The sequence below is a fragment of the Clupea harengus genome, chromosome 8, assembly GCF_900700415.2.
Source record: "Clupea harengus chromosome 8, Ch_v2.0.2, whole genome shotgun sequence".
In the NCBI taxonomy this organism is placed as follows: Eukaryota; Metazoa; Chordata; class Actinopteri; order Clupeiformes; family Clupeidae; genus Clupea; species Clupea harengus.
Window position 1 is genome coordinate 4,038,711 of NC_045159.1, and position 19,178 is coordinate 4,057,888.

The following is a 19,178-nucleotide window of genomic DNA, read 5'->3' on the forward strand; positions in this document are numbered from 1 at the left end:
ACATGTAGTTTATACAACAGTGATTCCTTATGTGTTTTGTGAACCAAATAAATGCTGCACTCCTTGATCAAGTCAGGCAAGCAAACTATTACTGGCAAACAGATATCAGTTGCTGTTAACATATTTAAACAGAACTGACTGATATGTCTGTATTATCTAAGGTTGATGAAGACTGATTTAAGATATTAATTTGAAGATACAAAATGGCAACAGCCAAAACATTTTTGTTTATTATAAAATGCAAGACCTTTGAACAACAGGCAAGTTATATTGTGGTACTTTATATACTTAACATATCCCTTTCCACTCCAACTCTTGAAAGTATAATGTGAAAGCTGAAGCAACATCACCTAAGCCTTTTGTCCCTCATTCACCTGAGCAGGGAAATGGTTCAGCTATCTCTGACCTGTAAGGGTACAGCACTGTAGACTCATGCTTCATTCATCTCTGGTTGTTCTGTGCTGGAGTCTGTCCTCTACAAGTCAGTGTGCGCTTGACCTGCCAGGATTCGTGTCATGTCCTGGTCGGACACCTGCTCTTGCTGGGACAGCCCCATAGCCTGGCACAGGCAGGCAGCCAGAATGTGCTTACACTGAGGAGTAAATATGAGAAGACAGAACAGGTCATGAGAACTGCTGGAGGTGATGGAGGTGTTCAAACAATGCTTCATACCCACAAACACAAGACATGTCCTCCCACAACAGATAACCCCAAAAGCTACTTTGTATTTAAAAACCTCTCGTATCCATTTAGGTAATGTATTCTTTACATGCAGGGTGATAGGATATTTAGTTTGAAAAAGATATAACTCCTTCAATATTGAAGAAGAATCAGGTTCCCTCATCCCTCTAAGATGCAAGCCTATCTGGAAACATTTAGCTGGCTGGCTGCTTAGCTACTTTCTCATACAATTCAAGCACACATTTCTGTCTAAATGGAGTCTATTTTCCTCTTGCACTGGCGTTTGTCCACAGCAGACAGTCACTACTGATGACAAGCAGCTGAACCACTGAAGACCACTGTGCTGTGGCTGCCCTCTGGTCCTGAGCTGCAGGGTGGGTCGGTGACAGAGAACAATAATTTGACCACAGGGAAACAAACAGTCTAAATTAAAGCCTTTATGAGGAGAGAAACTCAAATGTCAGTCTTGACAGGATGTTTGGTTTACCACACGGCACACACACAACAGCAGGCTCCTTAGTCTAGTCGAATATGGTGCTATTGGGTTGCTTAACTGAACAACTTGTAATGTAAAGTTACTTCCCTGTGTCTAAGCAGCCTAAGCAGAATGATCAAAACAAGCTGCTCCAAATGCTCCCACTTTGCCAAAGAATATCATGGTGTCGCAACAGGCTGTTCTAACATTCTCCCTACAATAAAAAAACAAATACTACATTTTGAATTGACACAACAACTTGACTGCACTGTAAAAAAATTGAGCAACGGATTTTAAAACCAACCAACCAACCCCTCAAATCTTACATCCTTTCTGAGGCGTTATGACTAACCACTTGGGGGTTTTGGTGACTGTTCTAGTTTAGTCTTAGCTCTCTGAGCTCACGCTACGATCTTGGGACACCCACGGACATTAGTAAATCACTGCCTTTATAACTCATTTTTATTGTTTATGCATTGCAAGCATGGGAATCAACTGAATTTAAATCACACCCAGCAACAACAAATCCTGGATTTTATGGGAAACAGACTTGGAGTCATCGTTCCTGGCTTTGAACACGTCCAAATTCAAAATAATTTTACAATGACTTCATAACAATGATTCTACTTTTTCTGTCTCTCCCACACAGCATATGTGTGTTTAAAAACATTCTCTAAATCTAGCTCTTTGACACATGAGGATAATCTAAACCAGATGTGCCCCCAGTCTAGACACGATGGTAGTGATGTACAACACATAGTTCCACGCACAGAGGAAGACACATGCTCAAAACCTGCTAACACAAACCATATCAGACACGAATGCTGCTAAGGGAGGGGTCAACATTGATAAATGTATTAATGCTCTACACTATATTTCATTTCTTTGATCGCAACAACAACTGGAGTAGTCAAGATGAGACCCAGTGTTAGAGCAACTATGTAAAATGAGAACAAGGTTTATGTAGCATTACATAACCTCTGTAGTACGTCATGGAGATGCCCAAACTCCCAACAAACCAGTGCCAAGTTATCAAAAAAGAGAACTTAGTAAATTACAGCATTTTCAAGTTCTCTCTTTTTTTTTTTTTCAACTTGTCTAAGTAAACTCCAAATGAGGATGAGGCAAGAGACGTGCTTTCCTTTCACTTTGAGTCCCCTGCACAGATCTCGGCTCTTTCCTGTTGCTCTGCAACCACAGAAACTCCCAGCCACCCTCTAGTGTTGCTCCACCACCACAGAAAGTCAGTGTTTAGCGATCCGATCTGCAGAAAAACCTAAGGTGTAATAAGGGGAGCGAGAAAGCATCACTGAGGTGTCTGGCCATGTGGTCTCACAGTGTCTCTTTTACTTTCACTTCACAGTTAAGATGGGTCTGGATCCTCATAACCAGGGACGATGTATTGACCACATCTACATTGATACCATCAAGAAATTAGACAGTACTTTTCCATTTTAACTTGATCTTTTTACTAATAGTTTCAAGGCCAGTATATGAAAACGACTCTTTGGCATTCTGCTATTTCTCAGACGGCCAAGTCCATTTTAGGCCTCTTCCTCAGGGAACTGCACACAGCTATTTTGTGGTTAAATTGGCACGGAGGGCTCTGAAACCGCACACAATCAACTGCGTGCTATGGGCAGAAACCAGATGAGAAATAAACAAGCTGATTTTTTGTTCCACTGCAGATATACAGTACCAGTCAAAAGTTTGGACACACCTTTATTTTTTTTTGAGAAGTGTTTTCTTTAATTTTATTATTTTCTACATTGTAGATTAATACTGAAAACATTTAAACTACGAAAGAACACATATGGAATGATGTACTAAACTAAAAAAGTGTTATCTACCATCTAAAAAAAGTAAAGAAAAAACTTCTCAAAAAATGAGAAGGTGTGTCCAAACTTTTGACTGGTACTGTACCATCAGATTCAGGGAAGGAAAGGAGGTGGTGGTGGACAAGACGCTGGGCGGCTCCTCAGAGTGCTGACCTAGAGGCCGTTAGCTGTGTATATGAGGCAGGGAGGGAGGAAGGGGGAGACAGGAGACTTACCAGCAGACTGGTGTTCCGCTTCAGCACCAACATGGAGAAGGCAGGACATGGGCAATAGTGGCAGGAGGTGTAGCAGGTATACATCTGCCCTGAGCCCCCCATTACCTGAAGGAGGGAACAAGAGGAGATAGAAAAAGAATGAGAGAGCCAAACAGCAGAACAAGAAACAAAGAAAGTGCAAGAGGGAGAGAGAGAGAAAATGTACAGTTAATTCTTCTTTGCTCTATATTGCTTGTCATTTCAAACAGCCACCTGTTCACACAACCTAGTTCTTAAAGCTCACTCTGGTCACGCATTGAGACTGCGTCTCTGCTGCGTCAAGAGCTAACTCCGGCATTCCCACCGGTGGCTCAGAGCCAAGCCTGTGAGTTAGTGTGCTCTTCACTTCACTGCGTGGGAAATCCCACAGCCTGACCAAACAGCCGGGGAACAGATATGTGCCAATGCAGAGCAGAAGAGCCAGAAGAGCAACACCATCCTGTACTCGCAGCTCAAGAGACGGAAATTAAGCGGTTCTGAGGAAGTAGCGACAGAGGAAGTACAGTCTCATGGGAATATGCACCCAAATGTGTGCCAAAAGTGGCTATCCAAATTCTGAGCAGGAAATTTGCAAGGCAAAGGGTTAAAACAGAGGAACAGAACTGTAGCGTGCAAGGGTAATGCAACGCTTCTGTGTGCTGATGTGAATGTCTAGGCTGTAAATAGTTTGCCCTCATAATGCCTTGGGCATGGAACTTGGTGTTGGGATCGTTCTGGAGTAATGTGATTATGCCTTCCCTTTTGTGTCCTGTATTAGCGTGGCTGTTATTTGGTCTGTGTGTATTTGCTGTTTGCATTAGTTTAGCCTTGCCTTCTGTTAAGTGTTTCTGTCCACCGTCATAGTCTGTGTTTTGTGTGATGCAAGACCTCCATCATGTGTCCTGCCACCTGTCTGTTCATTGGCCAAAAAATGGCATTCCCGGGATTGTGCAGTGTATAGGACCCTGCTGTTTAACCAAAGATCTTTGTGTCCGCTTCCATTCTTCTGGGCCAGCTCGCCACAGTATTATTTGTCTTCTTTTTAAACTCCCTCGATTACATTTAAATTGTTCCTCTGATACTGAAAATAGCCTGTATCCAATCTACAAGTTGAGTCTGCAAACTTCTTGGTGTTTTTAATGTTACAAGACCTCCGCGGGGTACAGCAGCGAGCATGTTCCAACACATTCAGAAAACACTTCCCGAACTAGGCATACCTCAGGCGTGACACAAAAATAACAAGGTCCTCAATTCCATCTCACGTCACAAAAGAAAACAGATTCCATGCTGGAATTTGGGAATATCTGCCTTGCTATGATGACCCCAACAGAGAACATAGAGATGATAATGACAAGCTTCCCTGTGTGCTTTGAGCTTCATCCTGTCTGGCTTATGTTTGACACCAAAACTATCAAGTTTGGGTCAAGGGCCAGCTGAATCCATGGGCTAAATGAAGCCCAAACAGGTTGTGAAATTGATGAAGGCACTGGGCTTTGTCTTGTACTTTGAAGAGGAGACTTAAATCTCTTTTGGGGGAGGAAAGCAGCGGTCCCCTTCAGCCTATGACTCATGCAGACATTAACAGAGGAGACGGATCAGCCATCATCAGCGTGGCTAATGCCCTGTGCGATGGCACCAGGCACTCCATTATCCCAAAGGAGACTGAGTCACTGAGTCGGAGCTTCACTAAATCACAAAAAAAAAAAAAACTACCCATTCTGTCTCAAAGTGACACCTCATTGTAGATGAGTCACAGTAAGAGCAATTAGGTGTGTTTGGAGCTCGTACAAAGTGACAAAGGAGGGGACTGCAGCGTCTTCAGTCAGTGCCCACATCACCAGAAGAGGTGGGGAAGGTGGTCGAGGCCGAGACATGATGTAATCTCTCACCCCTCCCAGGGGTATTTGTGGGGTTTTTCTGCTCTATTTGCTCAGTTGGGCTTTTCATTTTGCAGTCCACAATTAGTGCCAACGCCCAAGTGATAAGCCACGGACCCTCACATTATCAATCGGAGCATCCCAGCACCACTCCAACACACTTGGGTATTCCGTTGATGGGCTAAAATGACTTGAGCCCAAGCAAGGGGATTATTAAGTGCAAGAGGAGGGAGAGGGAGACTTGTACTGTGGCCCAGTCGAGAGAAAAACTGTTCACGAGAAGCCAACACTTTGGCCACTGTCAAGGACATTCCATGTATGCTAAGAGCCAAAGCAGAACAGCCCAAGTTGTTCTGTCCAGTCATTTGCATTCCTACCACAGATTGACTAATCATTAACTGGGAACACTTCAAGGCTGAAAAAATCCACACCAAATCCAGGTTTTCTGGAAATGTGCTGAGAGATCGCAATCCCTACTTTCCGGGTTTCACACAAGATTCCGGGATTGCAGAAGCAAAAGAGTTTGGGGCCTGCATTCCAGCTGGAGGGGATGCTTTTGGAATCGAAGCCCTGGGGGTAAAAGAAGCACAGCATGCCTAGGGCCTCTCCGCAGCTGCCAAAGAAAACTAGCAGGAACAGCTCTATTCCAGCTGTTCTACAGATGACAGAGGGGGATCCCAAAGGAGATGGAGAAGTGAAGTAAAAACTGCACTGCCAAGTGCACAATACAAAAACAATTTCTTACTTTATTTCACCTATGTAACTGTAATGGTACCTTAGGCGTAGTTGCACTGTATTTTGTGAATATGTTGTTATGCTTAAGGCTTTTCAAGGCAAAAAGTCACTTATATAGGTCAGTTTAAATACTGATGTTCTCTCATGGATCTTTTTTTGAACAAAGCATTCAGCAGATGTACACCTCGAGATCTGCTAATGTCCAAATTACGGACAGGAAACAATAAAAACCTCTAATGCAACGGGGAATAGACATGGGGAAAGAGGTGCTAGTAAGAGGGACATGTGCTAGTAACATAGTAGACAGGCTTTGCATATAACATCAGCTTGGAGAACCTGGGTATTTACTTAGTGCATTCATTCATTGCGTATTTTTTTCCAAGGCAAAGTCATAACTCATCCTCTATGGGTCATCACTCTGGTCTGTGTTCATATTGGAAAGGCCCATCCTCCGCCGCCCAGAATGATAAAACAGGCTCTCTCCCACGCGTCGTCTCATACACGCCCCACGCGTCGTCTCATACACGCGCTCGCCTGTGCCGCAGTCTTCTAGCCTCAGACTCTTCCCGGCTGACAAAGACTTTGAGGTTTGTGCACAAACCATCACCTCACACCCCCCACACAACAACAAACAAGGCTGACTTCAGTCAGTTTTTTTTTGCACAAGCGACACACTGCAACACACACGTGGATATATGGAGGCGACACAGGACACACACACACACACACACACACACACACACACACACACACGCAGGCCTGATGGCCACAGAAGGCTATCACCAAATTTCAAAGTGATCTAGGCCACGGTTCAAACATCCCATTCAATGTTTCTTTAATTCAAATATGTTTTATTTCAAATGTTCATGTCTCTCATGAGAGTGATTGTGTATTAATCAGGCCACCCCTTCATTCCCCACAGATCAGTACCTCAGGATCAGCTAGTGAATGAACAGCTGTTACTCTATCCCCCCTAGGTACCTACTAGTAGCTCTTCACTGCAGATTTGATGCTTCAACACTTCTTACCATCCTCTTCCTGGAACTAAATATTCAAAAACACTGTTATGTGTTCCAGGAAAGTCACCATGCAAGAATAGGGAAGGATACTAAGACTTGAGAAATATCTGTACCATGATGCAATGTTGCCCCAATAAATAAATAAATAAATAAATACATACATACATACATACATAAATAAATAAATAAATAAATAAATAAATAAATAAATAAATAAATAAATAGGCCCGAAAGAAAGGAAGGCAAAGAAAAATATTTTAAAAATAATAATAATTTTCTAGACAGATTTAACTGGAATTTACATTTCTCTGAATGCAGCAGTGATTCAAGTCTTCACAGCTTGGATCTAATTTACACACTTAAACCAACCTATTGTTCCAACAATGTTTCAAAGCTCCATATGTAAGTAGCCTACACACAAATAGTATCTTAAAGTAGACATATAACAGGCATTTGGGGGGGGTATGTTCATGCACAACAAATGCATTGCATTGCAAAGCCTAAAAACTTTCTCCACCCAAATTGGAAGTTACTCTGAGCTGTCTGGGTTGAGAGAAGCAGCAACCATCCATCAGGTGGCTCACGGCTGAACACAGCCCACCTCGCCCCAACATTGAGAAGTTTAGCTCAGGTAGCGAGGCAGACGCTGTGACAAAGCCCGGGCATTATCTATGGGCAGACAAAGGCCAGGACATTCATTAGTGTCAGCCAGTGTGAAGTAGCAAGGCTCAATGAGCTTTTGGGGAGATATACACCACCATCCTCTGGATGGAGGGAGGATCATTCAGCCTTCATTATCACAACTTACCACTCTTGACTTCAGGCCAACTGGAGGCCACCGGTTCCAGCACATCTCCCATTCCAGAAATGTCTCACAAACTGATACCGCACTGCCCCAGGAGGATTTTTTTTATCCCCATTCCAACATGGAATAGCAGACAATGTGCATTGAGCAAGCCTACAACTGCACTCATTGTCCTCATATGAGAATATGCTGTTGAGGTCACCAACCCCGGCACCCACACACTTTCCCAGTAAAAACACTTGAGTTCTACTTTGAAATCTCAACTATGCATTGGAGGTGAAACCTTTCACTGTATCCATTTTCCTATGACTGTATAGTGTGTCTTTCCCTATTAGGCTAATATTCCAGCCAGAACAGTCTGCCTGTATACAGAATGAGGTAGTAAGGTCTGTGGGAGGTCAACTAACACTTTTCAAGTTGTAGGATCTGTCAAACACTAATGATAGAAGCTACCTAATGTCTCTGCCTCTTGCTCGCTCACACACAGACACACTTGCACACCCTGCCGATACAACAGAAAACTCGCTTTTAATCTATCTCAAATCATTCTGAAAAACGCCACAGAATGTAAATTAATATGCACATATGTACAGTTTTGTTTATAAAAATGCAGTTGTCCATTCCCTCCTCTGTCTACCCTCTTTTTTCTGACTGGGCACAGGAAAACTGGTCCACATATAAACATGGAATATTCTGTATGCAGCTGTTTTTTCCCCCCATGTGTCCTCATTCAGGATTCATCTCTCAGACAGATAATCAATACTGTACCTCACAGTTCCTTTAAAATACACAAATACACTGAGAAAGAAAAAAAAGAGACAGCGATAGAGAGGGAGAGAGAGGGAGAGAGACAGAGAGAGATTTTATGGAGGATCAAGGATGCCTAACTTCAGCAGACCCACCATGCTCTCTCTCAACATTACAACACAAGGATGTGAAAGTCCTTGTGAAAGTGTGTCCTTCACAAGCTTCCATCCCTCTGAGGCCTGAGATTCATGGGTGGTGAGAGGGGGCCTCAGTGAGCACTTTGACAATCAGATTTGGGAAGGCTAAGGACAGGGCCGGAGGGCAATTGGTGTTATTGGGCAGGTTGATCTCTACACAGCATGACGTTTGAAATGAAATATTAATGAATGCATTCCCAAGAGACAAACCCAGCTCTGTCAGAGGAGTCTTCAAAGCTTGAACTCCCTCTGAACAAACTACGCAGACCCTAAACTACGCATTCCCCGAGAAATGACCTTTCAGGAGAGAAAAGACGGTGATGCATACATGACATATGTGGGCAGTTGCTTGGGGCCTTGTGAATTTGTGGCGAAACTGGAAGTAACTGTCCAAGGTTTCATGTGGGGCAGTAGACGTCTTAAATATTAATATTAGTCCGCACTGTTGTAGAGCCTTACTGTTGTACCATCCAACAACATAAGTACAACAGTTTCTTAACGCAATTGAAAGACTGCAAATTCAAGACAAAAGCCATAGTGATAATTATATAATTATCCATTATACTGTAGCTTCATAGAAAACGTCTGCGTGCGGCGGGTAACAACACACAGTTCACAAGCTGTCGGCCCCCAATGCAGCTAGCTAGCTTTGACACACCAGCCACCTCAAACTTGCAATAGCCCCGTGCGTCGAGTCGACTCATCCCTGCTACGTGGCACCTCGGGTAGGCACATGTATTTTAGTTTTTTTCCTGCCCACCGTGGCAAATGATATCTTCATTGTGTGGTCAATGTCTGGAAAGGGTAGGCAAGTTGTTACAAACCAGGTACGCTGATATGCAACAAATGAAGGACAAACAGAATGGGCTCGAGTCTAGGGGGGTTTTAATAAACAAAAAGGCGACAATAGAACAGAGAATTTCAGTAACAAAATAGAACGACGAGGAAGGCCCGAATAGCGTGGCGACACGCAGTTGAAGGAGAGCGACTTGACGGCCATCTCGGCCTTAAAACGTGTTGGGCTCCGCCCCCGTCTGACAGGCAACACCTGCACACAAATAAGGTAAAAGGCACAAGGGAAAATAGCGACCCCTAAGGCAGGAGGACGTAACACCTCCCCAACAAGATGGTGACCATAGTCTCCATAATTAACTATTTACAATGTTTGCTATGCACCACACCCACTGACAAGGATGCGTGCAGCAGCACAATTTCAATTAGCAAAAGTAATACAGCTATGCTGTAATAATTGTGATTCGAACACACAAGTACAACTTTCATACTCACCACGCAAGCACGCACACAGGCTCACAAAAATTGGTAACAAACACACTCAAACACACACATTCATGACGAAAAACAAAAACAACAAAAAAACATGGCATACGATTGTTTCTAACCGTAGACATGAAGATTAGGCTACGGTATCCTTGACAGGGCGTATGCCAAGCCATTACCGGTACCGAAGTTAACAGGCTGCCAGAAGATCCCGAAGGTAAAGCTTCTCGACGTGCAAGACGGTAGTGATGACTACATACGCCGACCTTCTGTAATGTTCCTAAATAGGCCTCGCCATGGTGGACTGCAAGTAATAGGACTAACGTCGCGTTCTCAGTGGTGGCGTACCACCGTTGCTGGTCGTTAAACTTCTTTGAGAAGTAGCAAACGGGGAGTTGGATCTCATCAGCACCTAACTGAAAAAGGACAGCGCCAGCCCCATTATCAACCGCCAGACAGAACGGCATCGCAGATGCCATTATCAATCGCAGCAGAACTCAACAATGCCAGTGTAACTACAAGAGTAGCAGCCCACATTGCCAGTGTGTACCAATATCCACTCGTGGAGCGCACAAGTGAACAAATCATTTCACTAACAGCCAATGACTGGGCCGTCACTGCCGGACCTTCACTCAGCCCCCGCGTCTCACGGACACCCTGGTGACTGCAATAGAAACAGGCTTGATCTACACTACTGTTAGTCCACGTCTGGTCGTAATGACCTGACTGAGAGTCCTCGGACTTCTGCTTATCCCTGAAGGATATGCGATGGGTCAGAGCAAACTCATCTGCCAAGACAGCAGCTTCCCGCAAGGTGTTAACCTGGCGCTCGTTTAGGTAAGTAGTCACTTAGAAGACAGTTTTTAAATTCTTCGACCAGGATTAATTCCCGTAATTTTGCCTGGCTGTCTACCTCCTTAGCAGAGCACCAGCGATCGAACAGTGTCTCTTTCTCACGGGCAAACTCCAGATAGGTCTGGCGATCGCCCTTCCTAAAACGCCTAAAGCGTTGCCTATACGCCTCTGGGACCAGTTCGTATGACCGCAAAATAGATGCCTTCACAAAGTCATAGTCAGCACTCTGCTGGATGGACAGTGAGGCATACACTTCTTGCGCACGGCCAACTAAAACAGACTGAATAAGCAGTGGCCAGACATCCTTAGGCCACTTCAGTGTTAACGCCACCTTTTCAAAGTGCGGAAAGTACCGCTCCACGTCCTTTTCCACAAATGGTGGAACCAGCCTTATGTGCCTACTCGCATCAAAGGAGTCGCCAGTAGTTGCCAGATCAAGGTTTACATTTACATTTACATTTAGTCATTTAGCAGACGCTTTTGTCCAAAGCGACGTACAAGGGAGAGAATATTCAAGCTACGAGCAATAGAACCTGGTGTAACAATAAATAAATACTACTTTACATAAGAAATATAACAAAATGAAATAAAAAAGAAAGAAAGAAGTGCAGAAATGTAACTGCAATTTACTAGTCGAAGTGCCAGTTAGGACAGGAAGTGCTCTCTGAAGAGTTGGGTCTTCAAAAGCTTCTTAAAGGTAGAGAGGGACGCCCCTGCTCTGGTAGTGCTGGGTAGTTCATTCCACCAACGTGGAACTACAAATGAGAATAGTCTGGACTGCCGTACTTGCAAGGTTATCGGTTCTAGCATTGAACTCTAACTCCCTGAGCTGTAACTGATTTTCAGCAACTTTCAACCGGATGGCTTTCCTCTCATTGTCTAACTCCTTCTCACGGACAGAGAGCTCTTTTAGGCGCACCGCCTCTCTCATGTCCATCCGTGGCAAGGTTCCCTTCTCTATTAGGTGAGGTAGCAACACAGACTTAATCGTGTGCTTTAAGCGCTTCTCAGTAGCAGACACTTTTATTTTAAATATATCCGCTACCTCCAGCAACTCATCCTTTGTGAGGCGATGGAATGCCTCCTCTGACGGATCCTCCTCGAACTGTTGTGCCATGGTGACACAACACAAACAAATACACAAAATGTCGAACTGGCTGCTACAGGACGACAACACTTCACGAAGTGGCCACTAAATTCTCCACAAAAATGACCACAGGCTCGCTCAACCGTGCCAAAACACGCCACACACACTTAACAGGGATGTCTAAGGTTTACACGAACGAATGGGCAACAACCCGAAAAACTCACTAACGCAGCTAGTCTTACCTGTCTAGACCTACCTGTAGCACCGCGATCGCGCAGTGTAAACAACACAAAATACTTAAGCGACGTACTAAACCGTACCTGTGTGACTGGGTGGTTCGCGCTGCACCACAACCCCTACCTACAAAAAGAAAAAGATCACTGATCCCTCTCTCTGATCTTCAGTGGGTTCCCTGCCCGGTATTGATCCGTCAGCTCGTAGGGGCGCAGCAGACCAGTTGCGTAGCCCACTGCCTCCCCTCGAAGACGCACACGACCAAGGATGACCACCAGAAAACAACAAACTAAAATAATAAATTGACGGAATCTGCCCGCCCGGTGTCTGCTGATTGAGGTGCAACGTTCCGCACAGTCACAAGCTTCAGGTACTTACCAAAGTCGCTGTCTACTAACCTAGGCCTATCGTCTCCTACCAACTCTAAAGGTTCTTAAACAAAGGACGAAGACCCCAAATGTTACAAACCAGGTACCCTGATATGCAACAAAGAAGCACAAGACAGAATGGGCTCGAGTCTAGGGGGTTTTAATAAACAAAAAGGCGATATCGAACAGAGAATTTCAAAGACAAAGTAGAACGACGAGGAAGGCCGGAATAGCGTGGCAGCACGCAGTTGAAGGAGAGCGACTTGACGGCCATCTCGGCCTTAAAACGTGTTGGGCTCCGCCCCCGTCTGACAGGCAACACCTGCACACAAATAAGGTAAAAGGCACAAGGGAAAATAGCGACCCCTAAGGCAGGAGGACGTAACACAAGTATATCGACAATAAGTCTTACAAAACAACTTGACACTGGAACAGTCAACATTAAAATAAATGCTTTCCAGCATCCCTGTATTTAGGCTGGATGCATTGCTCTGCTGGTTGAAGTGGCAATCGGCTTACCAACTGGCATCATGAGTATTGTATGTTGATTTATTGTGCTAGTTTCTCTATTTGGCATTTTTCTTGTTTGGTGGTAGAGGGAATTGATTGTTAATCATTTTGTATTTGTATTGATGTGTTTTTGTCGGTTAGAAGAGTGACATCTGATCAGAGGTGTAAAGTAACGAATTACTTTTACTCACGTTACTGTAATTGAGTAGTTTTTTTGTGTACTTTGTCATTTTTAAGTAGTTTTTTAAATCGTTTTTTAAAATTACTTAAGTAGATTTTGACTGAAGTATTGTACTTCGCTACATTGGAAATTACATCCGTTACTGAGTAAAAAAAAAAAACATAGTTCAAGGCAGGAATCGCGCACCACAATGCTCACTGCAGTGGTGGATGCTGCATAGAGTGGATGATGGAGTCGATGCAAGGCGCCAGTACGGTGCCGAGTCACGAGAGATAGATATGGAGGAAGATGATAGTGCGGACTACCAACAAGCTGCGGACCACCAACAAGCTGAAGCACCGAACTTTCCGCCAGTTGAAATTAAAGAAGATGAAGAAAACCCGTGGCCACATCTCAGCAAGCAGTTTGCCTTCCAACGTAAAAGAGGCAACAGCTATATGCTGTGTAAACTGTGCCTAATCCGTCAGTCAGAACTTTCTGCTTATACAAATTCATCTTCAAATCTGCGCAAGCATGTGTTGGTAAGTACAGTATTTGTCCCTTTCCATTAGTAGGTCAGACAGCGTTTTTGTCATTTAGTTAGCTTTGCTCCATTAAGCAAAATATGCGTTTCATGGCACTAGTAGGTAGTAGCCTAATTTTGGCTAGCACTTGCAACCGACCTGAGTATGCTAACGTCGACAGCTTTCATCCAATAGACTAATAATACCATTCCTGTCTTCCATTCGTTTCAGGTCATAGAATTATTATGTTCAGTCTCTCATATTGTGTTAAAAACTGCAGATCAGTCATCAGCAATGAAATACACCACATAAACTGATATTAGGCTAATCATTTGGCTGCCTCCCATGCCTTGAAACAGAACAATGTGAATGCGCACACCATCGTTTTCAGACAGTTGGACAAGTCAATGTGTATGTCGTTACCTGCAATTTATCACGATGTTTAGTCAGATATTGATAACGATAAGTGGTGGCTTTGCAACGTGCACGTCTTTCATGTTCATGCTAAGGGGTCTCGGTTATGAATTGTGATGCACGTAGAAATAAAAAATAATGCTATAATTCTGTATACTGTAGGTCTGTCATCTCAAGTAGCTATTTATAGCTATTTCTGTGTTATGATGCACTCTTGAATCTTGATGGCAGCTCAATACTTAATTGTCAGAAATGTTGTTTGTCATTCTACAGGTCTAGTCTATGTCAGACAACACCTTGACCGGATGTTGGAGGCTGGAGCAAGTTGGACAACATTCATCAGATGAAGGTGATTTATTTTCCTCAATGAAGTCCGGAAGGTCAGAAGGTACAGGGGAGTTAGAAGGGTACCTAGCCTGTCTCTCAGTCAATATGGATCTGCTGAACGCCTTTCAGAATATCAAAAAACTGTCCCTGAAACTCAATACTGGCCTACCTGCCTCGGCCGCCTGCGAGCGACTCTTCAGCTGTGCTGGATTGCTGTTCAATGCAAAGCTAGCCCGGATGAACTCTACTCATCTTGAAAATCAGCTGCTGCTCAAACTCAACAAGAAGTTTGTAGACTAATGCTCTAAAGGTGGACACAAGTAAAGTAACCAAAGTTTAAGTGGGGCAGCGGTATTTTAACTTTTTATTTTAGCTGTCATGTCTTGACATGTCCTCCCAAAAGTTCTTAAATGTTGTGTTGACATGTTTAATGTTTGACATGTTTAATGTCATTGCACTTATATTTCTAAAGATTCTCCTTTAATAAAAAATAACTAGTTTTTGTATTGGATTTATGACCCCTTGTCCTTTTTTGCACTATATAGGAGCGGCCCCCATCAAGTTGTTGAAAGTAACTAAGTAACTTTTACTTAAAGTACATTTTAAATTAACTACTTTTTACTTTTACTTGAGTAGATTTTTAGATGGGTAATTTTACTTGTACTTAAGTAAAATTTCATCAAAGTAATTGTACTTTTACTTGAGTACAACATTTCAGTACTTTTTACACCTCTGCATCTGATAGACATTAGGCTGGTGATATGTCGGTCTTTGCACATAAGCTTTGTAGCGTTAAAGGGAAACTTCGGGATTTTTCAACCTACAGGCACGGAATGGGGTGCTATATCAGAGACCGGAAGAAGAGAATGGTAAAACACTGACTGTACAATCACTTTTTACAATTTCTTTACAGTTTAGTGGCGCAGGTGTATCTCTGTAGGGATCCTTTCCATGTTGTCAGACCCTTATAGTAACATTTACGAGCCTGTCAAGGGCTAAAATATGCAGTTTACTTCAATGTGCATGCTTGCTCCATAGGATTCTGTTGTATAGTCATTTTGCAGTTGCCGGTTTTAGTGTTTTGGACCCAAAAGATTTGCGGATTTCTGACTTTTACCGAAAGAGCTGCCTCCAAATAGCTTTTTGTGCACTAGCTGTGATTGTGTTAAGCATACGTACATGTCAACTCTGACACAAATTTATTGCGGGCTATTCGTTTCGAGAAACAATAACATAACGCATGAACGCACACTACAGTAAATAAAGGGACATCAACCAGATGCTTTTTTTCTTGCCTCCAAATCCTAAAAATGATCCATGGCATAGCAAAACCAGACAACATAAAAATGTAGCTTTAAAACACTTGCACTCTTATGAGCTCCCTCTACACACAAACACATGATTTGAACATGTGATCTACTGTAAAGGCTTCACATTTTCACCTGTTCTGATTACCGTCTTGTGAATATGGCTGTACTTCCATAAACAGTAAAGACAGTACACTACAGGACAAGATAGATCACCAGGAAAAATTAAAAACTTAACTACTAAAAACTTACAAAAACAAAAATCCTACTAGCCACTAATCATAGTGACTCAATATTCAGAGGGGGAAAAGGGGTTAGGTAATGTTATGACGAAGTAGGCTGACTGCACAAACATATTAAGATGTTAAGTTGAAGCCAGGGCAAGAAACAGTTAAGATATCAAAGGCTAAATCTGTCCCCACATCGTGACTCACAGAAGAGTTCTGCACACGGGCAATCTTAGCTAAGTAAACAAAATAAACTCTGATGTAGTAGAAACCCCATGAAAAAGGGGCCAACCAAAAAGAAAATACTCTGCAGATAAATCTTGCAACACAATTGTGACAACACAGCCGAAACATGACAATATTCCTTTTTCACCAGTATGGTTAGTTCTCCATTTCATGATGTGTGAACAAAGGCATGTCTAGACATCTGAGCCACCTCCACACCACCAAAAGTCCATTAAAGGTAATACAGGGGGCACTTTGAGGAAATGAAAACTCAAAGACGTGAAAACTGCCTCACCGAAATGTAAACGTCAACTGCCACCATCTGTCTTTCTTAAGTCCTTTGTGACTAGTACATTTTACTTCAGAGATATAAACAACTTTAAGGATGTTATGGAACAAGAACACAGTGTTCGGCAATGACATGCCCTTGCCATGACAGAGCTGGACAGCAATTGTGGATGTGACGAGGATTCCAACCCCAGACATCATTCCTGAGATAAGACATTCACCATAGCTCTTTTGGCATCTTATTGCGAACAGCCCTGCACCCCCAAATCAGTTTTTAAAATGTTTGAATCTAAGACTGTCCCTGATGCGTGATGACGGTTGCTACTTACCACTTCCTTTTCTCACTACAGAAATAGACACATGAAGAGAGAGCAAAAACACGAGTGTGTGTGTTCACAGGAAAACACATGGGCTCTACATAGTAGAGGAGTTCTGTCAGTAAAGGATGATATGTGGACACTGATCCAAACATACTTCTGCAGGGTGAGGTCGTGTCATGCGGTCTCATAGTCAACCCCTATCAGGGAGAGAGACAGAGTGGTCAACTGTTGCTGGAGCCAGTGAAATAAAACAACAGTAAGACCAAAAAAAACCTTGCCCTGTGGCAGTAGCTGAGGATTGTACAAATGAAAATAAGGAATAGAAAGGTCTGGAAATGAATGGGGATAATTCCACTGACTCAAAAGTGTGTTTCAAAAGTGATCTCTGCTTTGATACTGTCCAGTAATTTCGTGCACTCTGGTAGACAAAACACACTTAGTCACAGTAGGCATGCCTGTTAAACAGAGGGGCAGGCAGAATGAGTAAAGGCCAGTCTCTTACCCGAAACACTCTTCTGCCACTAGGAGATGACACACAGGTTACAGAGCGTTGATCAACAAGGTCCAGGGCCTGGAGAGCACAAGACCCAAATACAGACCGCAACCTAAAATGCAAAATGGGACATAAACTAAGTTCACACCATTTATCACTCAAAGGCTTGTTTCACTAGCTCATCATTTGCTTGTGTTAAAGACTGGTGTCACAGAAGTGTGTTGCGTTCTTTTTGTGAAGCCTGGGGGTGTGAAATACTATGCATGTGGTCAGCCGTATTCTTCACTTTTAAAACCACATGCAAGTCGTGACTGAGCCATTGCTGAGAGGCTGAGCAACTTTCAATTACAGTGGAACCTACTAGTACAAAAGTGTGCGTCTAAGCTAGTGCTAGTGATCAGTGAGATTAGCTAGTGCTAATGAGATCGTGAGAGAGCCACAAATGTGCGCGCACACACACACACACTTCACCACAGTGCTGAACAGCCACCTATGATAGGAGACCCAACCTCGTCTTTCCCTGGTAAACCATATTTTGGGCCATCCATGAAGTGTGCTGCCATTCAGACCTATAAACCACATTTGTGTGCGTTCATGTGTGTGAGAGAGAGATGTTTCGAGGCATGTTTCGATGTTTTCAAGATGTCCCAATCAGTATCGCGCCCCAGTAAACCGTAACATAGCAGTGCATACTTTGGAACGTATGCTGGGTGAAAGCAAGTCATACTCACGCAATAAGTAGATCATCAGGAACTACAAAAAAAGACAAAGTGTATCAAACATTGTAATTTCACAAAACGTCAATGATTTGCTCACGCAACTATAGTTTGTTCGGCTAATGTTGTCATCCGCGAGAGGAAATGTGCTGTACAGGTGGCTCCCCCAAGTGTCCAGACCATGTTTTGCAAACTTAGCCAGTCACTTCAACTAGTATAACAACACAAATTGAGTCAGATGCTGGTATACTTTTGGGGGAATTATCATTACCACCGGTTATTCCTCATCCAGGATTAAATCTAAGTAACTTCACAACATTAGCGACAACTCGTCATTTCCTTGTCATGTCATTCCTTTTAAAGCACGAGCAGCTGATTAGCTACCGGCTTCTCTGACTAACTAGTTCGTTTCTTACATCCAAAGCAGATGAAAATCATTTTCAAACTCACGCTGAGATCGTTCCTTATAACTTTTTTCAATGTCCGTTAGCAACTGTTCGGCAACAAATGGAAGAATTGAGGACGGCATGAAGTGTGGTTAGGTTTAAAGTTAGCTTGGTTGTTGGCTAAGATATCTGACGTTAGTTAACTTTATGGACTAGCAAACAGCTAATCCCTAAACCCACAATGGTACATCACCGCAATTCTGAATATTATTGGCGAGCGTCGCCTTATTTATCAACCTGAATGTAACAACACTAAATGAAAACCTAGCGTTGTCTTCGTCTTTCACTTGCCACAGACGTCAAACGTTTGGTTTTCCCTCTCTGCTCAACAACATTACGGTGTCCGATCTGGCTCTAAACGCAATTTCCGTTGTACCCACTGCCCCTGCTGTAAAAAGTAAAGGACGCTTTCGGCAGGCTAATGAGTAGAGTGTAGCCAAAGATGCTCTGTACTGTTCCTGAAGTCTCTGGTATAGCCTCACAAAATTCCCGTGATCCGCAGTATTTACAGAGTGTACTCTATCAAGGTCTGATCATAACTGTAACCTTCAGTCCTAGATGATATCTGATGATGGACTATATATTTTTTGTAAGTTGTATTTACATGCCAAGAAAAACTAGAAAAAAATCTACTGTGAGATATAGGCCTAGGATATAGGGGTGGGACACACACAAAAAACGACATGGCGATACCGCAAAATATCTGCTGGCAATACGTAATTGATACACTGACACCAGCTATCAATACATTTTTCCAGACTCATGACGATAAAAAAACGAATGCATTCACAA

The 19,178-nt window shown here is 43.1% G+C and overlaps 1 protein-coding gene across 1 annotated transcript; it reads right to left on the bottom strand.

Moving 5' to 3' along the window:
• Positions 1 to 48: 48 nt before the first annotated feature.
• zswim7 (zinc finger, SWIM-type containing 7) lies at positions 49 to 18,856 on the bottom strand. The gene is made up of 5 exons (XM_031571560.2): positions 18,391 to 18,856; positions 17,956 to 17,977; positions 17,234 to 17,336; positions 3,210 to 3,314; positions 49 to 592 (listed from the first exon to the last, which is right to left on the bottom strand). Exons 1-5 carry the CDS (start codon positions 18,467 to 18,469, stop codon positions 476 to 478), a joined length of 426 nt encoding a protein of 141 aa, XP_031427420.1. The 5' UTR covers positions 18,470 to 18,856; the 3' UTR covers positions 49 to 475.
• Between the last annotated feature and the right edge of the window lie 322 nt (positions 18,857 to 19,178).